This window comes from Danio rerio, chromosome 22 (genome assembly GCF_052040795.2).
Source record: "Danio rerio strain M-AB ecotype USA chromosome 22, GRCz13ab, whole genome shotgun sequence".
Classification (NCBI taxonomy): Eukaryota; Metazoa; Chordata; class Actinopteri; order Cypriniformes; family Danionidae; genus Danio; species Danio rerio.
In genome coordinates, this window is record NC_141042.1 from 16,850,001 (window position 1) to 16,867,500 (window position 17,500).

General features: G+C 35.4%; 2 protein-coding genes across 5 annotated transcripts in view; one reads left to right on the forward strand and one right to left on the reverse strand.

Moving 5' to 3' along the window:
• The window catches only part of osbpl1a (oxysterol binding protein-like 1A), a 32,011-nt gene extending 23,171 nt beyond the window's left edge, over positions 1–8,840 (forward strand). For 2 of the 4 annotated variants that reach the window (XM_087304137.1, XM_087304138.1), the window contains 11 exons: positions 1–11; positions 488–585; positions 1,070–1,252; positions 1,477–1,584; positions 1,667–1,756; positions 1,849–1,975; positions 2,067–2,180; positions 5,500–5,623; positions 5,705–5,795; positions 6,129–6,149; positions 8,434–8,840. The exon at positions 1–11 is cut by the window's left edge and continues 124 nt beyond it. In XM_087304137.1, coding sequence (XP_087160263.1) covers positions 1–11; positions 488–585; positions 1,070–1,252; positions 1,477–1,584; positions 1,667–1,756; positions 1,849–1,975; positions 2,067–2,180; positions 5,500–5,623; positions 5,705–5,795; positions 6,129–6,149; positions 8,434–8,536 — 1,070 coding nt within the window. In that variant the 3' untranslated portion in view covers positions 8,537–8,840. The remainder of the gene's footprint in view (positions 12–487; positions 586–1,069; positions 1,253–1,476; positions 1,585–1,666; positions 1,757–1,848; positions 1,976–2,066; positions 2,181–5,499; positions 5,624–5,704; positions 5,796–6,128; positions 6,150–8,433) is intronic. The other 2 variants (XM_087304139.1, XM_087304140.1) reach the window with 1 other exon arrangement.
• A 3,144-nt stretch (positions 8,841–11,984) lies between these two features.
• The window catches only part of ttc39c (tetratricopeptide repeat domain 39C), a 25,100-nt gene continuing 19,584 nt past the window's right edge, over positions 11,985–17,500 (reverse strand). Inside the window, 5 exon segments of the mRNA NM_001020568.3 lie at positions 11,985–12,972; positions 14,955–14,993; positions 15,140–15,244; positions 15,487–15,584; positions 15,666–15,789. Of these exon segments, the coding sequence (NP_001018404.3) occupies positions 12,883–12,972; positions 14,955–14,993; positions 15,140–15,244; positions 15,487–15,584; positions 15,666–15,789 (456 nt within the window). The 3' untranslated portion in view covers positions 11,985–12,882.

Sequence of the window (17,500 nt, forward strand, 5' to 3'; positions counted from 1 at the left end):
AGAGAATGAAGGTGAAAAACAACGGGTTTGGCCCTAAAACACTAAATACAGTATAATGTATAACCTCCTGTGATCTTTGTTTTTTGCTGTTTGGAATGTTAAATGCTTAGCATTACTGTTAGCATGAGAGCTAGCATTACATATGTGCCTCTTTATTGTTCTGAACAATAAAAGATTATCATTACTGTTAACATTGGCATTTAAATTACTATTAGCATTAGTGTTACAATTGCTAATGTGGCTTGCTGTTTTTAACATGCCTTTTTAGCTATTCAGACAGTCAGTTTTAGCATTGGAAATTGTCTTATAGTAGTAATGTTAATATTTTAAACCTTTGTTAGCATCAGAATAAGTGTTAGTGCTACACTTGCTAATAGTTAGCGGTTTCAAACATTTAAGAGTCTGTAAGATCTTTGCCACATCCTATTGATAAGCAATTCCATGTTATATGTATTTATAAATTAAATTATGTGGTTTTTTTATGCAGTGTGTGGCCGCGTTTGCTGTATCGGCTGTGGCATCTCAATGGGAAAGGACAGGTAAACCCTTCAACCCCCTGCTAGGAGAAACGTACGAGTTAGTCAGGTAAGAGATTGAATGTTCATTTGTTGGCTTTAATTTTACCACCTAAGGTGCAAATGTTACACGTTTGCTGTTTTTAAAGTTAAAACAGTAGCATGATTATTAGCATATAGCATATATTGTTAGCATTAAAATTCCAAATAAAAAAAAAACATGAAAATGTTAGCAAAATAGCATTAAATTAGCGAATGTGCTAAATGTCTCAAATACACTTAGCACATTTACAACACAAATACTATTGCTGACATATTACTAATGCTAACATTTTTACATGCATCAATTAGATTGGCAGTTTTATTTAGTTTTTTCAAGTGTAAAAATGTTAGCATTAGCAATACTGTTAGCCATAGTGTTTGTTGTGAATGTGCTATTGTTAAAACTTTGGTTATCATTAGTGTGACTTTTATTCACTTGGCAGTCCGAGTTTATCAGTCTGTTGTGCAGTTGAGAATATTCACCATGTTTTCATTATCCCTCAACTTTGTAGGGATGATCTTGATTTCCGGCTGATATCTGAACAAGTGAGCCACCATCCTCCAATCAGCGCCTTCCATGCCGAGGGTTTGCAGAAGAACTTTGTGTTTCATGGCTCCATCTATCCCAAACTGAAGTTTTGGGGCAAGAGCGTGGAGGCTGAACCTAAGGGCATCATCACTCTTGAACTTCCCAAGTAAACATTTGTGCAATAATTTGTTTATTAATATCAATAGACACCTTTTTTCAATAGTAACTGTTTTTGTTGGTTATAATTGGTTTGGGTCTACTTTTTTGGTAAATTAGTAAATTTAGGAGCAGTTTTATTATGAATATATTTGGTAAATCATCATAATTTTAAAATGTTCATGCATTCTAAGCATATTCATGTTTTAATGTACCAAATTAATCTCGTTGCAGGCATAATGAGGCGTACACATGGACGAACCCCACGTGTTGTGTCCACAACATCATAGTGGGACAGCTGTGGATTGAACAGTACGGCAACGTTGAGGTTATTAACCACAGGTATCAGTGAGACTCTTCTGTAAATGTAGTTGTTCTAGTTTAACATATCTAATGCTGTCATATTGACTGTATTTGCCAACAGAACTGGTGAAAAATGTTGTCTGAATTTTAAACCATGTGGCCTTTTTGGGAAGGAATTACATAAGGTTGAAGGCTACATCTTAGATAAGAGGTCAGTGGCTTGTAAGTCGAATTACCCTGATGAATGTTCTTCACCATCGCCACGGCATAGTTTTATATTGTTTATTTGTTGATTCCACACAGCAAAAAGAAAGTATGTGTGCTGTATGGCAAATGGACGGAGTGCATGTATTTGGTCGACCCAGCAACTTTCGAAACTCACAAGAAGAATGATAAGAAAGCATCAGAGGAGAAGAAAAGCAGTAAACAGGTTTTTTTGAATGACTGAGGCATGTATGATTTGATTTAAATATGACATTTAATATGATTTATAATTTTTTTTATGTGGTGTTTTGCGGCAGTCTCAGTCATCAGACTCTGAAGAAACACCTCAACCAGGTGGAGATTCACTGGAGGTGATCCCAGGAAGTCAGCTGCTTTGGAGAATAGCACCTAGACCTGCCAACTCTGCACAGGTATAGCTGTATTACATTTTTAATGCAAGGCAAGTTTATTTATATAGCACATTTCATACACAATAATTCAAAGTGCTTTACATGGAAAAAAAGAAACAACTATTATAAAAATAAAAACGATAAATAATGAAAATTATTAAAACAGATTGTGTTTAAAAACGGGTCTTAAAAGATTAAAAAGAAAAAGGCATAATAGTGTGATCTGTTAGATGTCGCACAGTGCTCATTCAGTGAAGGCACAGCTAAACAGACCATTACAGTAATCCGCTCTGCTGGTGATAAAATCATGAACAAGTTCATGCAAATAAAAAGAAAATGAAACAATCTAGGTTTTTATGAATGTGGAGATTGCGCTGGCCTTTATATATAGTATTATTCCCATGAAACCCCCACGGATTTATTAAAAAGAGTAGATTATGGGTGTTCTGCAAGGCTCAGTGCTGAGTCTATTTTAGTTTCTGTTTTATTCAATCCAAAAATTTTACTTGTCATTCCTGTAGTCTAGGGCAGGAGTGCCCAAACTCGGTCCTGGAGGGCCAGTGTTCTGCATATTATAGTTCCAACCTTAAGTAAACACCTGAACCAGCTAATCAAACTCTTTCTAGGTATACTAGAAACATCCAGGCAGGAGTGTTGAAGGAAGTTGGAGCTAAACTATGCAGGACAGTGGCCCTCCAGGACTAAGTTTGGACACCAATGGTCTAGGGCAGGCATGTCCAAACTACGGCCAGCGGGCCATCTGCGGCCCGCAATCAGTTTTTTGGCGGCCCGCAAGGGTTAATAATATAATAAGGGTTTTTATAAATATCAATAGAATCTGGCCCGCTATACAAAAATGAACGTAATTCAAAAAATAACCACCGGGTGTCGCTATTACATGCATTCAATTAAGCAGCAGTTCTTGTTATGATCTATCTGATCTGTCTGCCTGCCTGTCTGCCTGTCCGTCTGTCGGTATGTCTGTCTGTCTGTCTGTCTGTCTGTCTGTCTATCTATCTATCTATCTATCTATCTATCTATCTATCTATCTATCTATCTATCTATCTATCTATCTATCTATCTATCTATCTATCTATCTATCTATCTATCTATCTATCTATCTATCTATCTATCTATCTATCTATCTATCTACACACAGTTGAAGTCTGAATTATTAGCCCCTCTTTGATTTATTTCTTCTTTTTTAAATATTTCCCAAATGATGTTTAACAGAGCAAGGACATTTTTACAGTATGTCTGATAATATTTTTTCTTTTGGAGAAAGACTTTTGTTTTATTTCGGCTTGAATAAAAAGCGGTTTAAATTGTTTTTATGAACCATTTTAAGGTCAAAATTATTAGCCCCTTAAGTCTTCAGAACAAACCATTGTTATAAAATAACTTGCCTAATTACCTTAACTTAACAAGTTAACTTGCTTAACCTAGTTAAGCCTTTAAATGTCACTTTAAGCTATATAGAAGTGTCTTAAAAATATCCAGTCAAATATTATTTACTGTCATCATGGCAAAGATAAAATAAATCAGTTATTAGAAATGAGTTACTAAAACTAATATGTTTAGAAATGTGTGGAAAAAAATCTGCTCTCTGTTAAACAGAAATTGGGGAAAAAATAAACGGGGGCTAATAATTTAGGGGGGCTAACAATTCTGACTTCAACTGTATTTATATATATATATATATATATATATATATATATATATATATATATATATATGCGTGTCTGTGTGATGTATGTAAAATTTGGCCCGCGAAAATTTGTTTTTTTGCATCTGGCCCTCAGCCCAAAAAGTTTGGACACCCCTGGTCTAGGGGATCAACTTACTTTAAAAGATCAATCAGGGTTTATTAGCTCATTTCAAGGAATCAAATGTTGAAGATTTAAATCACTTGATTCGACTCACTTGAGTCGGACTGAATCAATTTGTCGAGCAAATAGAAGATATCGTATTTTACCAATCTCCTTTATATAATTTCTGTGGCCAACGATAATAATATAACAGTATTGGGATATATTTAAGAATTTTAAAGGGGTGGTCCACTACGATATCATCTTTTAAACTTTAGTTGATGTGTAATGTAGCTTTGTGAACATAAACAACAATTCTGAATGGAATATGCTCTAAGTTCAACACAAAGGGAGACATTGGCTTTTACAGAGTTAGCTGTAAGCCTACAGCCAATGAAGTTTGGGGACTACAAAAAATTACATCCACGGTCATGATATCATAAACTCTTTAGGTTACGTGTATACTCCTAGAGCAGCGAAGGGGTGTGGCCAGATGTTAATGTTATAGCAGAGATGCTTCCTGGTGATGTGGAGCTGATCTGCGAATCACAGCACAATATGTTAGCAGACCAATCAGAGCCTCCTGAGGACGAACCTTGCAGAGGAACTTGTAAATACGATAGTTGTTTTCATGTTAGCTGAGTATCTCTATTTAATCGAAGTAAAGATATATGAACAAATAATGTGATTTTCTACAAATGAAGCATAAACACTCATTGCTTTGCACCCCAAAAACACAACCAAGCCTTAAAAATTCACTCTGTATCACCTCTTTAACAAAATCTACAGCTCGAGGTAATGACTTAAAAGTACATAAACACCAACTAGTGTATTCCACGAATCTGTGCTACCACAGAAAAATAAAGGTTTTAATAGTAGTCATGAAAATCAACAGTATACGTTTTTAAAATGATTCTACTCAACTTATTTCTAGAGCACTTTCAACCAACCACAATGGGTACCAAAGTGCTCTACATGAAAACACATAATACATGCCAACATACAACCAAAATACTTGAACTTACAACACATTATTAAAAGCTAAAGAATATAAGCCTGTTTTCAGTGACCTCTGAAAAGACTTAAAGCTGGAGATGTTCTTAAGGAGAGTGGAAGATCGTTCCAAAGTCTTGGAGTTGCTACTCAAAAAGCTCTATCACCTCAACATTTCAGGCATGATCGCAGAACTTGCAAATAGAGTCGATCTTTAGAGAGAAGAGTTGGTTGGTGTATTTTATTTAGCTCAGAAATATACTCAGGGGCCAGGCCATGGAGGGACTCTAGTGTAAAACTAGCATTTTCTGTCTAGAGTTATATCAAAATGTGTAGCTTGCCATGACAGCACAATAAATAACAAAATGACAATTAAAATGTTTAAACGATTTCGAGGATTAAATAGTGCAGAAGCTTGTGTTACTATAAAGCTTTACTTTTCTCCAACAAGCAATTTCATTTTGTGGTACTTAACATTGAGACAGATTATGTTGAGTAAAGTGTTTTGTATCTGTTTTGTTTTTATTGGCACATAAAAGATGTACAGCTTCACTTCATTTGCCCTGCAACTCAATGAGCTGGATAAAGAGATTGAATCGGTCATCCCCAAAACGGACAGCAGACTAAGGCCAGATATCCGAGCGATGGAGAACGGAGACATCGGTATGCTTGTTTCCATGTGCCACTTTGTTTGCTGCATTGAAATATTCAGATATTAACTTTATGTTGTTTGGATCATCTCAGACATGGCCAGCGAAGAGAAGAAGAGATTGGAGGAGAAACAGAGGGCGGCACGTAAGAACCGCTCAAAGTCAGATGATGAGTGGAAGGCGAGGTGCAGAAATAATTCATTTCGGCTTCACATTTTCACACTTTTACATCTCCAAAAGTTACTACAGTTATTGTTAGCACTATATAAAAAGCAAACAATTGAGTTTATGAAGGGTTGGCAAACGTGTGTAAAATATAACTGTAGTAACTACTGCTATTTGGGTTTGCTTGTGACTAACTGCATTATAAATAGTTTTATGCACACCAAATTGCTACTAAAGTAACCGCTTGACATTTAGCAGCACTCCTGGTTCATTGTTCTTTGCATTTAACCCCATTTCCTCCTTTGTTTCTTTTGGCATTATCATCTGTCCTCTGACTTTGCTGCGGTGAGCAGAAACATCGCTTCAGGCCCCAGGTTTGATGCTCGCTTTGTTGCTCTGACTTTTACATTCAGCTTCTTCTGCGGTTTCATAATTTATTTACCTTGAGCAAGTGGGTAACCACAGTCTATAATTATAGCATAGGATGGATTATTTGTGGTGGAACAACATTGGTTGAATAGACTTGTAATAATGGTAAAACACTTGTTTTCTGTGTGTGTGAGCTTTTAAGGATTATTAGATTGAGCATTTATGATGTAAAACACAACTAGAACACTTTTAATTCTTCATAGTTCATATGTCATTAGCTTTGTTTCCATCAAAACATGCAAATCAAATTATGTGCAAAACTGGAATGTTGTGTAAAAGATATGCGAATAAAGCAGCGTTTTCATGCAAGTAGTCAAAGTGAACAAAATCAACACTTTGTGTTTAACTGACGCAAAATATCAACACTAAAATTGGAATTTGCTGTTGTAGGAGAAGCTGCGTAAGTCTTTTCCTTATTTAATAAATGACTTGCGCCTCAAAAGACAAATGCCGACATGCAGTGAATGCGTGGTGACGTTTAAAGGCGTGAGACGTGGAGCACAGACGCTCTTGACAATTCATTTTTCTTCATTACATGATCTCCTATTACAAAATCACATGACCTTTTTTAATGTGCATACTGGAATTTGTGTGGTAAAAGTAGTTCCATCATTGTTTATGCGCATCTTTTTTTATCAAATAAAAAAGTTTATCGTACTCTGTTATGTGCATTTTCAAAACTTATGTACATCTTGACGTTTCCATCAACCGTTTTTTATGTGCACATCCAAAATGTGCAGAAAAATAGGTGGATGGAAACGTAGCTATTGGCCTTTTGATAAACATTTTTTTAACACTACCATCATTTAAATTTGATTTAAGGGTTTGTTAGTAAAAATAGATCATAGCTGACCCCCAAGGCTCTATTCAGGGTTCGTTTAGTTTTTTGTTAATTTGAAAATAGATAAAGAACTTGCTTTTCTATAGTTGGCAACTTTCCCGCTAGAGCTTGGTGATTAATCGGAAATTAACTGAATAATCGATAGAACTTTTTCAAGTCAATTTTTTCAATTATTTTCCCTACCGCGTGTGAAGTCACCTGACCCCGCTCTGTTTACACTTCTGTGTTAAACGCAGCGTATGGTCTGGCGCAGCCTTCAAATGTTCGCATACCCCTCGTTGTGTCTGATGCTGACCTTTCAAAAAATGTAACCACACATTTTGACGACGCATAGCACAAGCTTTGTGATTGGTCAGCTTGCTAGCGTTGACGAGTGTAGGCGGCACAGAGAGGGCAAAAAAGATAATTAAACAAATAAAAAAATTATTTATTAATTGTCATCAAGTTAAAATTAATTAATCAAGATTTTGATTTTAAGACAAATTGCCCAGTGTTAATTCCTGCTGTGTTGTGTCTGGAATAAAACATACAATAATTGGCCAGTGAGGAGTCCATTACAGTAATCCGCCCTGCTGGTGATAAAATCATGAACAAGTTAATGCAAATAAAAAGAAAATTAAACAACCTAGGTTTTTATGAATGTGGAGATTGCCAACGGTTTTGCAGCTAGCCTATTACTCCCATGAAATTCCCATAGATTTATTAAAAAGCCTAGATTATGGGTATCTTGCAAGGCTCAGTCCGTTTTGGTTTCTTTTTAATTGAATGAAACATTTAACTTGTCATTTCTTTAGTTGTAACATTGTATCTCACAAATCTGTGCTACCGGGGAAAAGTTACAAATGAAAATAAACTGTATATGTTTTTAATATGATTCTACAGTAGTGTGAAAAAAACATTAGCGTATGCGTACAGTTATAGCAAATTTTGTAGCTTGTCATGAGCCCACAATAAATTTCTAAAACACAATAAAACAACTTTAAACAGTAATTGTTTGTGAAATTGGCTGGACACAAGGATATTTAATACTAAAATAAGTTAGTTGTTTTTAGATTTCATATGCTAATGGCACTTCACACCAAAGGACTGGGTTTTTATGTCCCCCTTAGACGATCTATTTTTAATGTGGAATAAGACGATGTAAACAGAGCTCTCTGGCCTTCTACTGAGAGAGCATGGTGTAACTTTACTCCCGGTTTAAGTGTTACAGCCAAATGCTCCACACAGTCTGTTGAACTAAGAAAGAGACTATTCTAATGGGGGTCAAAGAAGCATTTTTTTTATGCATGTTTGGTTTTTGAGTTGAATGAATCCATGCAACAAAACTAGATCAACTATCAGCGCTGTTACATGTTTGCTAAACAGCCTTTTCTTGTTCCACAAAACAGGTGGTTTCATCAAGGTCCGAATCCACACAATGGCTCTCAGGACTGGCTGTTCTCCAATAGCTACTGGGACCGTGATTATTCCCAAGTACCGGACATATACTGACCTGTACAAAAATCTTGCACTGTCATTGATAAACTGTATAGTAAAAACTACATCTACTATAACTATTAAAACCAACTCTGCACTGGTTGGCTAGGCCAACATTTCAAATATTATATACAGATGAAGTCAGAAGTATTCGGCTCCCTGTTTATTTTTACCCCAATTTCTGTTTAACGGAGACATTTTTCAACACATTTCTAAACATTAATACTTTTAATAACTCATTTCTAATAACTGATTTATTTGATCTTTGCCATGATGACAGTAAATAATATCTGACTAGATCATTTTCAAGACACTTCTATACAGCTTAAAGTGACATTTAAAGGCTTAACTTGGTGAATTAGGTTAACTAGGCAGGTTAGGGTAATTAGGCAAGTAATACTAATAATAATTCTGACTTCTACTGTATAGTTTGTTAAGCAAGAGCTGTTTTAAATTCACCCAGAGCTGATTTTAGTTTTTATAAATGTTCATATTTAAATAAACATGCAACAATCAAGGATTTTTAGGAATTGCAGATTGTGACATATCATGATGAGGATTACATCAAGCTGGCCTTAATATACCATAGCAATATCAGGGTACTGTAATGGCAATAATATGCAATTTAGTCCGACGAGAAAATGAAATAAGGATTTGACAATGGTAGACTTAAGGTGTCCAGCAAGGCTCAGGTCTGAGACCATTTTGTTTTCTGTTTACTAAATTTAGAAAGTTCATACATTCCTTCCATACTGTGATAAAACCTGACAGGTTCTAAAAATGACTGTTACATTTAAATGTTTACTTTTAATATGCAAATTCACACTTCAGAGTCTCTATTTACAATACAGTATTGGGATAGTGCATTCCTGCTGCTTTGTTGTGATGTTGATTTAAAGAGTTCACATGTTGACTTATAAATTGTTATATTATTTAATAATATAACAATCTTACTTTATGTATTTATTTGGAGTCAGTTATTCGTCTGTTTTTTTTAAGTTGGTCTTGAACAGGAACATTGAGCTTTCGGTTGATGAGTTCTACTTTTAACCCTATATGAATTTACATTGTGTTTGAGAGTGTTACATGTTGTTGAGTGTATATTTTTTTTAGAGATTTATCTTATTGAAAACAAATATGCCTACAGGTGTCTAACAGAATAGATCTGTACAGAAAAGACATTAAAGGGACAGTTCACTGAAAATGTTCATTTACTGACACTCAAGTGGTTCCAAACCATTATTTTGGATGTTGGAATGTTGGAAACTGGTGGTCAATAGGAAAATAAATGCTATGGAAGTCAGTGGACGACATTCTTCAGTCTTCAAAGATGACACACGTTTTATTTTCGAGTAAACTGTCCCTTTACACATTGTAATTACATCTGAATAATAAAAATACAAATAAAAAAACGTGTTCGATTATTTTATGCTGTATAAAGTGTTTTATATAGTTTCAAACAAGAAAAAGATTCAATTTCACCCTGCTAAAATTGTTTAGAAATTGCTAACATACTATTTCTCTGTTTTTCGCCACTGTAAACAAAAAATGTCTAGACTCATGACATTAGTTTTTTTAGGATAACAGGATTATTTTAGGAGTAGGTTATGAGTAGGTTATAATATCTCAATTTGAGCCATCATACTCTGCTGCATAACTTATTTTCTCCAGACTCTCCATCATTCATTGCATTTTGTTTGTAATAGCTCTACAAATCGCCTTCGTCATTGTGACTTTATTCATTTATTATAACCACTAATTCAGTGAGTGAATTAGTAAAAGTCATTGGTGAGCAATTTCAAACATAAGCGGTGCATAAATACAAGCATTTTTTATAGTGGGTAAATTTGAACTGCTTATAGGTGTAATCGTCCCACCTTTTAACCTATTTATATCTAACTTTTAATATCTGGGAATTGTAAATAAGGCATTTTTAGTAAGAGTCAATGACTTGGAGGCTTGAATGTTTTATTGAAAGTCTGTTATGTACATTTGAAAAACAGTGATGGTTAAAATTGATGCCATAGCGGTTCAGTGTTTTATCAATTACATTAACATTTTCTTGCAATTTGACTTTATTAATTTAAATAACACAAAATGTCTTAATTCAAAGAACACACCGAACTCACGCAGCATGTTTAATGGCAAGTTTCATTATTTTATTAATTACATTTCCTAATTCTATTGTCCTCACAAGGTTTAAATACCCTGAACATCCAGTATTGATACGTTTCACAGTGAAGACAGGATTTGAGCTTCAGATCGGTGGAGAATCATGTACAGTAGTGAATAAAGCCCATCGGAGGGACAGACGCATTACATCGACGGGGCTAAGGAAATCAGAAGGTGCAAGTTCCACAACAATTTCACAATATATACACCAACTTAATTTCGTTCAAGTTATTCAGAGGCAACATTATCAAAAAAAAAAAAAAAAAAAAAGAGTTACTGATGTGCTGTTAAAAGTCTATAAATGATAAACTTGGGCCGAGAATATTAATTACAGAACATCTGGCACAAAGTAAGAAATAAATACAACGTACGACTCGTCAACAACGAAATAAATTAACCTCCTCTGGCCCAGAGGAAGACCAGTAGGTAGTTGTGCATGGTTTATATCTGCTGACCAGCAGAGGACATGAGAGTTATGGCAAATATGAGGCTTTTCTCAGACTTAATACAAATGAGATGAAATGATGAAATAAACATGAGGTCTAGTGTTAAAATGGATCTTGGCAATGCATATTATAAATATAGCCAAATGTAAATACGATGCGTTTTAACCTGCAAAATGTCTTAGATTAGAGTAGTGATAGACCGATATATCATGCAGACGGATTCAAACAGTGATCTTTGGCAGTTTTTTTTTTTTTTTTTTTACTTTTCTCCAAAGCTGCATTTATTTAAAAGGGAAAAACAGCTAAAATACAGTAAATATTAATATTATAGAAAATGAATTAATTTGAACTTTTAAATGTTGGCGACTAAGATTAAGATATATAAGATAGAATAAGAAAATAATTAATGCCTCTTCAGTAACGAATCAGCACTTTAAAAAAAGATCAGGTGACACTGAAAACTGCTGTAAGGACACTGAAACTTCATCTTTGTTTACTATTTGAATATATTTAAAAGTAATTTGTTCCTGAATTGAAATTTATTTCAGTCATATGAAATTGTTTTAACCATTTTACTGTATTTTTGTTCAAGTAAATCCAGCCTTGGTGAACAGAAAAAAAAATAGCATTAGTAAAATTATTAAAACTATTACTAATCATTAGAGTGTAAAATTGACTATAGACAGACTGTAATTACATATCCTTTTATGTAAAATTGAATCCAATTCAGTAAAATTATCTCCCTCTTAATAGAATACACAATATTTTTATATATAGACAAAAATATTTCATTAAATTGGTCTACGCCGCATATTTTTTCACAATTTCATATATATATTTTACACATTATATAAATATATATATATATATATATATATATATATATATATATATATATATATATATATATATATATATATATAATGTGTAAAATGTTATATTTTAACACATACATGTATCCCCTTTCACCAAGAGATTGTGCCTATATATAGCTTCATTGTAACTATACCATTAAGTGCTAGTAATATCACTATGCATTTGTTGCATTGATGCATTCATAAAAAAATTTTATTACTATAATACTTAAATGTAATGTGTAAAGAACAACTGTATTATAAGATGTTACCAATAATAAATGTACAAATTTTATTTCGAGCTCTCTATATCATTGATTGAACTCGTTATTTATGCAAATTGGACTTATTAATTTATTCGAGTCTCATATCAGTCGATCACTTCTCTAGACTTCACTACGGCGCATACAATCTTGATTTGACATACAGGTAAGTTTGGATATTATTTCTTTGAGATAAAGGGTTACACAATATATATTTCATGTTTATGCGTTACCGTCATCTAACGTACAGGTCTATCGCCATGCTAATGTGTTTAGTATGACTGCGCAAGCTATGGGAAAGGATCTAACAATTGATCTACTCGCTATATCGTGTTTCTTTGTGAGAGTTACGCTTTTCTGCACTTCTGATCGATCCAAAATCCTCGTTTTTCTGCACTATGGTGTGGGTGGAAATGTGAAAATCAGATGTCACTGGGACCAATGGCTACATGAATAGTGAACTTTCCTTCAATACCAGGCTGAAAATATTGGCGAACGCGTCCTCTGAAAGTCCGCTGACGTTCAGCTTCTGCCTCTGGGAAAGCAGGATTGCTTCAGATGACTTTCGGCTCAAAGTGCTGGACAGGAGCAGTCAAAGTACGGTCCACTTCTGAGGCGGGACGGGGTCAGTGAGGGACCACTTCCTTTATGGAGGCGAGGGCAGAATGGATTCGCACGTGCAGCCGGTTCTCGAAGTCGTAACCGGCGTAATTCTCCTGTAAGCAAAGGTAATGAGTGAACTGAATTTACAGAATACGAGATGTTAAATGTACCTATTATGCAAAAATCACTTTTATAAGGAGTTTAAACACAATTGAATGGCTACAGTCTGTGAATATAACCAGCTTCAAATTGTGAAAAAATATTTAATGAGCTCTTCCCCATTAGCATAGGGCAGCCATCTTGTTTTTGTATCTGCCACTATGCTAACACATAGCCATTTATAGCTCCACCATCTTTCAAAAAGAGGGCTGGGAGCAGAATCTCATTTGAATTACCACAGTGAATTACTCATTTGAATTACGACAGTCACCAAAATAGCACAATTAGGATCAAAGCCTAAAAGAGGCACTTTCAAAGAGTTCTAAAGCATTATTTGTGGGCTATTTTGAGCTGAAACGTCACATACACACTTATTTTACATCTTGTAAAAAAGGGGCATAATAGGTCCACTTTAAATCACTGAGCACATTTGCATATATAGTGGAAAAATGTGTAATATAATTTTGCTAAAAACACTATATAGTTCAAAACTGTATAGTTAGATATTTTTTTTATTTATATGTAATTTAATTTAGATGTATTAATTTTTCATTAGTATTTTCAGCTGGACGTGGCTTTTTTTCTGTAAAATTAACAAAAATATATAATGTATGTGTGCATGCGTCTATTTCCCAAGTGTTGTTTAAGTGGCCGATCACACCAAACACGCTTTTTGCATTGAGAGGCGCATCTTTTGAATGGTTTACTAATGCCTGTGAGTGTTTTCTGCGCTGCTTATGTTTCAACGCGTTTTTGCTGTTGCGCGCTGTGCACATGCAGTTGAATAAAGTTACTCTGACTGGAAAAAGCGTGTTACGTCAGTCACGCCTCTTTTATTATCCAATCAAATGAAAGAAGAGGCAGAGTTTCTGTTGAGCTGACAGCAGTGTGTGTTGTCAAGACGACTATGGAGACTTTAAAAGATAGAGGCTGCGTCCACTACTCAGTAGGTACTGCATATGAATTTAAATGTAATACTCGGCCGTTAGAAAAGCATGTTCTAATCAGTTTGAATGTGAGCAGTATAAATGGAATTTAAATGTACTACATTCGCCATTTTGTCATGGTCATGTGACCTACCCAGTTGCGTCGCTTCACTCCCATTCATGAATTCTCTCGCGGGGCATCATGGGATAGTGCAGCGTGCAAAGGATACACACTTCATAATCTCGTTGGTAGTAGTACGTCATCCGAGTACTTCTCGCATATTAATTTTCGAATTATATGAATTTGGACATACTACTCGGCTCGCATACTGATTAAAGCGTACTGTATAGTATGGAAGTATGTGGTTTCGAATGCAGCCAGAGAGACTAGTTGTCGCTGTTTCAAGTTATCCAGAACTTTATGACTTTACAAATCTTGAATATCAATATTATTAAATATCACAATTATAACAATATCCATAGCAACACTCGCACACAATACGCAGCTGATTCAGTTCTTTCCTTCGTGACAAGAAAAAAAGAAGCATGGTGTGCTTTTTTGTCAACAAAAAAGGCAGCATAGTGCACCTCACGTTTTTAAAACGTAAAAGCGTGTTCGGTGTGAGCGGTCCCTAAAAGTGCAAGGAATTTACGGTATTTAATGTTTTTTCTTCTGTTCTATTTTTCTATTTCAGTCTTATTTCTTTTAGACTGACTGTAATTAAAGTTTTTAAAATAATTTTCAAGGTCAATATGGTCAATATTATCAATTATTTTTTTCGATTGGTTGCACAACAGACCAGTGTTGTCCAATGACTTCACCTAATTAACCATTTCAATTCCACTTTAAGCTGAATACTAGTATCTTCTAAAATAACTAGTAAAATATGATGTACTGTAATCAGGGCAAAAACACAATAGTTATTAAAACTTTTAGGTTTAAAACAATGTGTTGTAAAATATTTGAAAATGTATACAGTCAGGTAATAGTAGTATTAAACATATCCTACCTTGGCCTGAAGCAGCAATGACCTTCCTTTACTCAAAGTCTTGGAGGGGAAAAATATGAGTTAACAACGAATCCTCTCATATCTTTTTAATGAGAGTCAGTTTAAATCAAATCAGCTACACAAAGAAATGAAGAAATATTTAAATGTAGTTTAGCCAGTTGAAATTTGAGGATATATTGATTTACCTCAGGTTTAGCCAGTAAGACGCAGCCCAGCTCGTAGCAGGAATAGGGCTGAACGTAGCTGTTATTGAGACGACCGTATTCATCCTGCGCTGCCAGCTGGAATGACTATCAGCAAAAACAAACAACAGCAATAATTAACAAACAATATGAGAGAATCAACAAAATATGCTTAAAACATGCGCTGTAATCTGCATTCTGTTGCTGCATTTGTTCCCATAATGCTTTTTTGGCTACCTCGAAGTTTAGAAAATTCAGTGTAAAATTTGAAAAGGGTCAAAAACATCCCCCGAGTAATCTAGCGCTAGTGACGTGATCATTGTCAACTCAGCATATAGGAGCGAACAAACCTGCAGAGCGTCTTTAATGTTTCCCAGGCATTTCTGAATAGCACCGAGCAGCAGGTGTTTCAGGCCTATGCTTGACTGGTCGTCGAGCCCCTGCAGCACTGAAAACAGCAGCAACATCACTGTTATCATGAGGGAAAGAGACGCTCAACACTCACACACACTCTCAACACTCTCCTTACCTTGGTTCATAAGCTGGAGTTTAGAGGAAGAGCAGTTCGGAAGAGCTTTCCATAAGTACAGCACCTCCACTACTCCCAGAATGCACAGCTCTCGCGTTAAAGACACTTTCCTCAGTTTCTCTGCCTAGTAAGGAAAGAACAGCAGAATATAAATATTTTTAATGTACATTGTTTTTATAATAATAGCTTAATAGATTCAACATATTTCCATAATTATTTTAATAAACCCATTTAGTATAGTTCTAATGGTGGCATGAGAAAGCAAACATACTGTTATACTACATAAACTTAATATTCTTCCGTCTTCTTCTTCTTAACACATCTCCTCCTAGACCGCTCATACTACAAACACCAATCTAACTCCAAACTAAACTGAATTAAGTTGCAATATCTTTTCTAACTTATGGTTTACCCAAAACTGACCTGGAAAAAAAAAATCCCATTGACTTAACATTGGACCAGATTTTGAAATCTCATCACTTTGCGCCAGACGGTCAGACAGACTTAAGTTTGGGCTCATTTAACTCAAGACTACCAATCTGCCAATCGCTGATGAGCTTTCAATTTACACCCTAGCAACCACTTACGGCACACTAGCAACTGTCCCATATACTTCCATTGTAAAATACTGCCATTGACTTCACATTGGACATACTAACAACATACTGTACCAATTTATACTAGAAACATACTAATCATACTTCAAACATGCATATTCATACTAAATTCATGCTAACAACATGCTAGTTTATACTAGAAACATGCTAGCAGAATGCTAACTCTTACTAGAACTATGCTAATTTATGTTAGCAGCTGCCTACTACTCAGAACACCTTAGCAACCACCTAGCAACACTTTAGCAACCACCTAGAAATTACTTAGCAACTGCTTTGGAACCATTTAGAACACCCTAGCAACCACCTAGCAACACCTTAGCAACCATCTAGCAATTTCTTAGCAACCACTCAGAAAACCCTAGCAACACCTTAGCAACAATCTAGCAAGGCCTTAGCAACCACTCAAAATACCCTAGCAACCACCTAGCAACTCATTAGCACTGACCTAGAACACCTAAGCAATTGCCTAGCAACGCCTTAGCAATCACCCAGAACACCCTAGAAACCGCCTAGCAACAAATAAGCAAATGCCTAGCAACGCCTTAGCAACCACTAAGAACACCATGGCAACTACCTAGAACATCTAAGCAACCGCCTACCATTGCCTTAGTAACCACTCAGAACACCCTACCAACCACCTAGCAACACCTTAGCAAGGCCTTAGCAGCCACTCAAAACACCCTAGCAACCACCAAGCAACACCTAAGCACTGACCTAGGACAACTTAGCAATCGCCTAGCAACACCTTAGTAATCACCCAGAACACTCTAGAAACACGCCCAGCAACAAATAAGCAACTGCTTAGCAACGCCTTAGCAACCACTAAGAATACCATAGCAACCACATAAAACACCCTAGCAATGCCTTAGCAACTACTCAGAACCCCCTAGCAACCGCATACCAACAACTTGCAACCACCTAGCAACAGCTTAGCAACCACTTAACAACTACCTGGAACACCCTAGCAACACTTAAGCAACTGCCTAGCAACCATTCAGAGCACCTTATCAACCACCAAGCAACGCCTTAACAATCAGTCAAAACACACTAGCAACGTCTTAGCAACTGCCTAGCAACCACTCAGGACCCCCTTTTAACAGCCTAGCAAGAAACATGCCAATCCATAATAGAACATGCCAACATGCATTTATCTCTCTATGCCGACTGTTTCAAACTTTTTAAACTACTTCAATTATTTAAACTTTGTAACTACTTTAA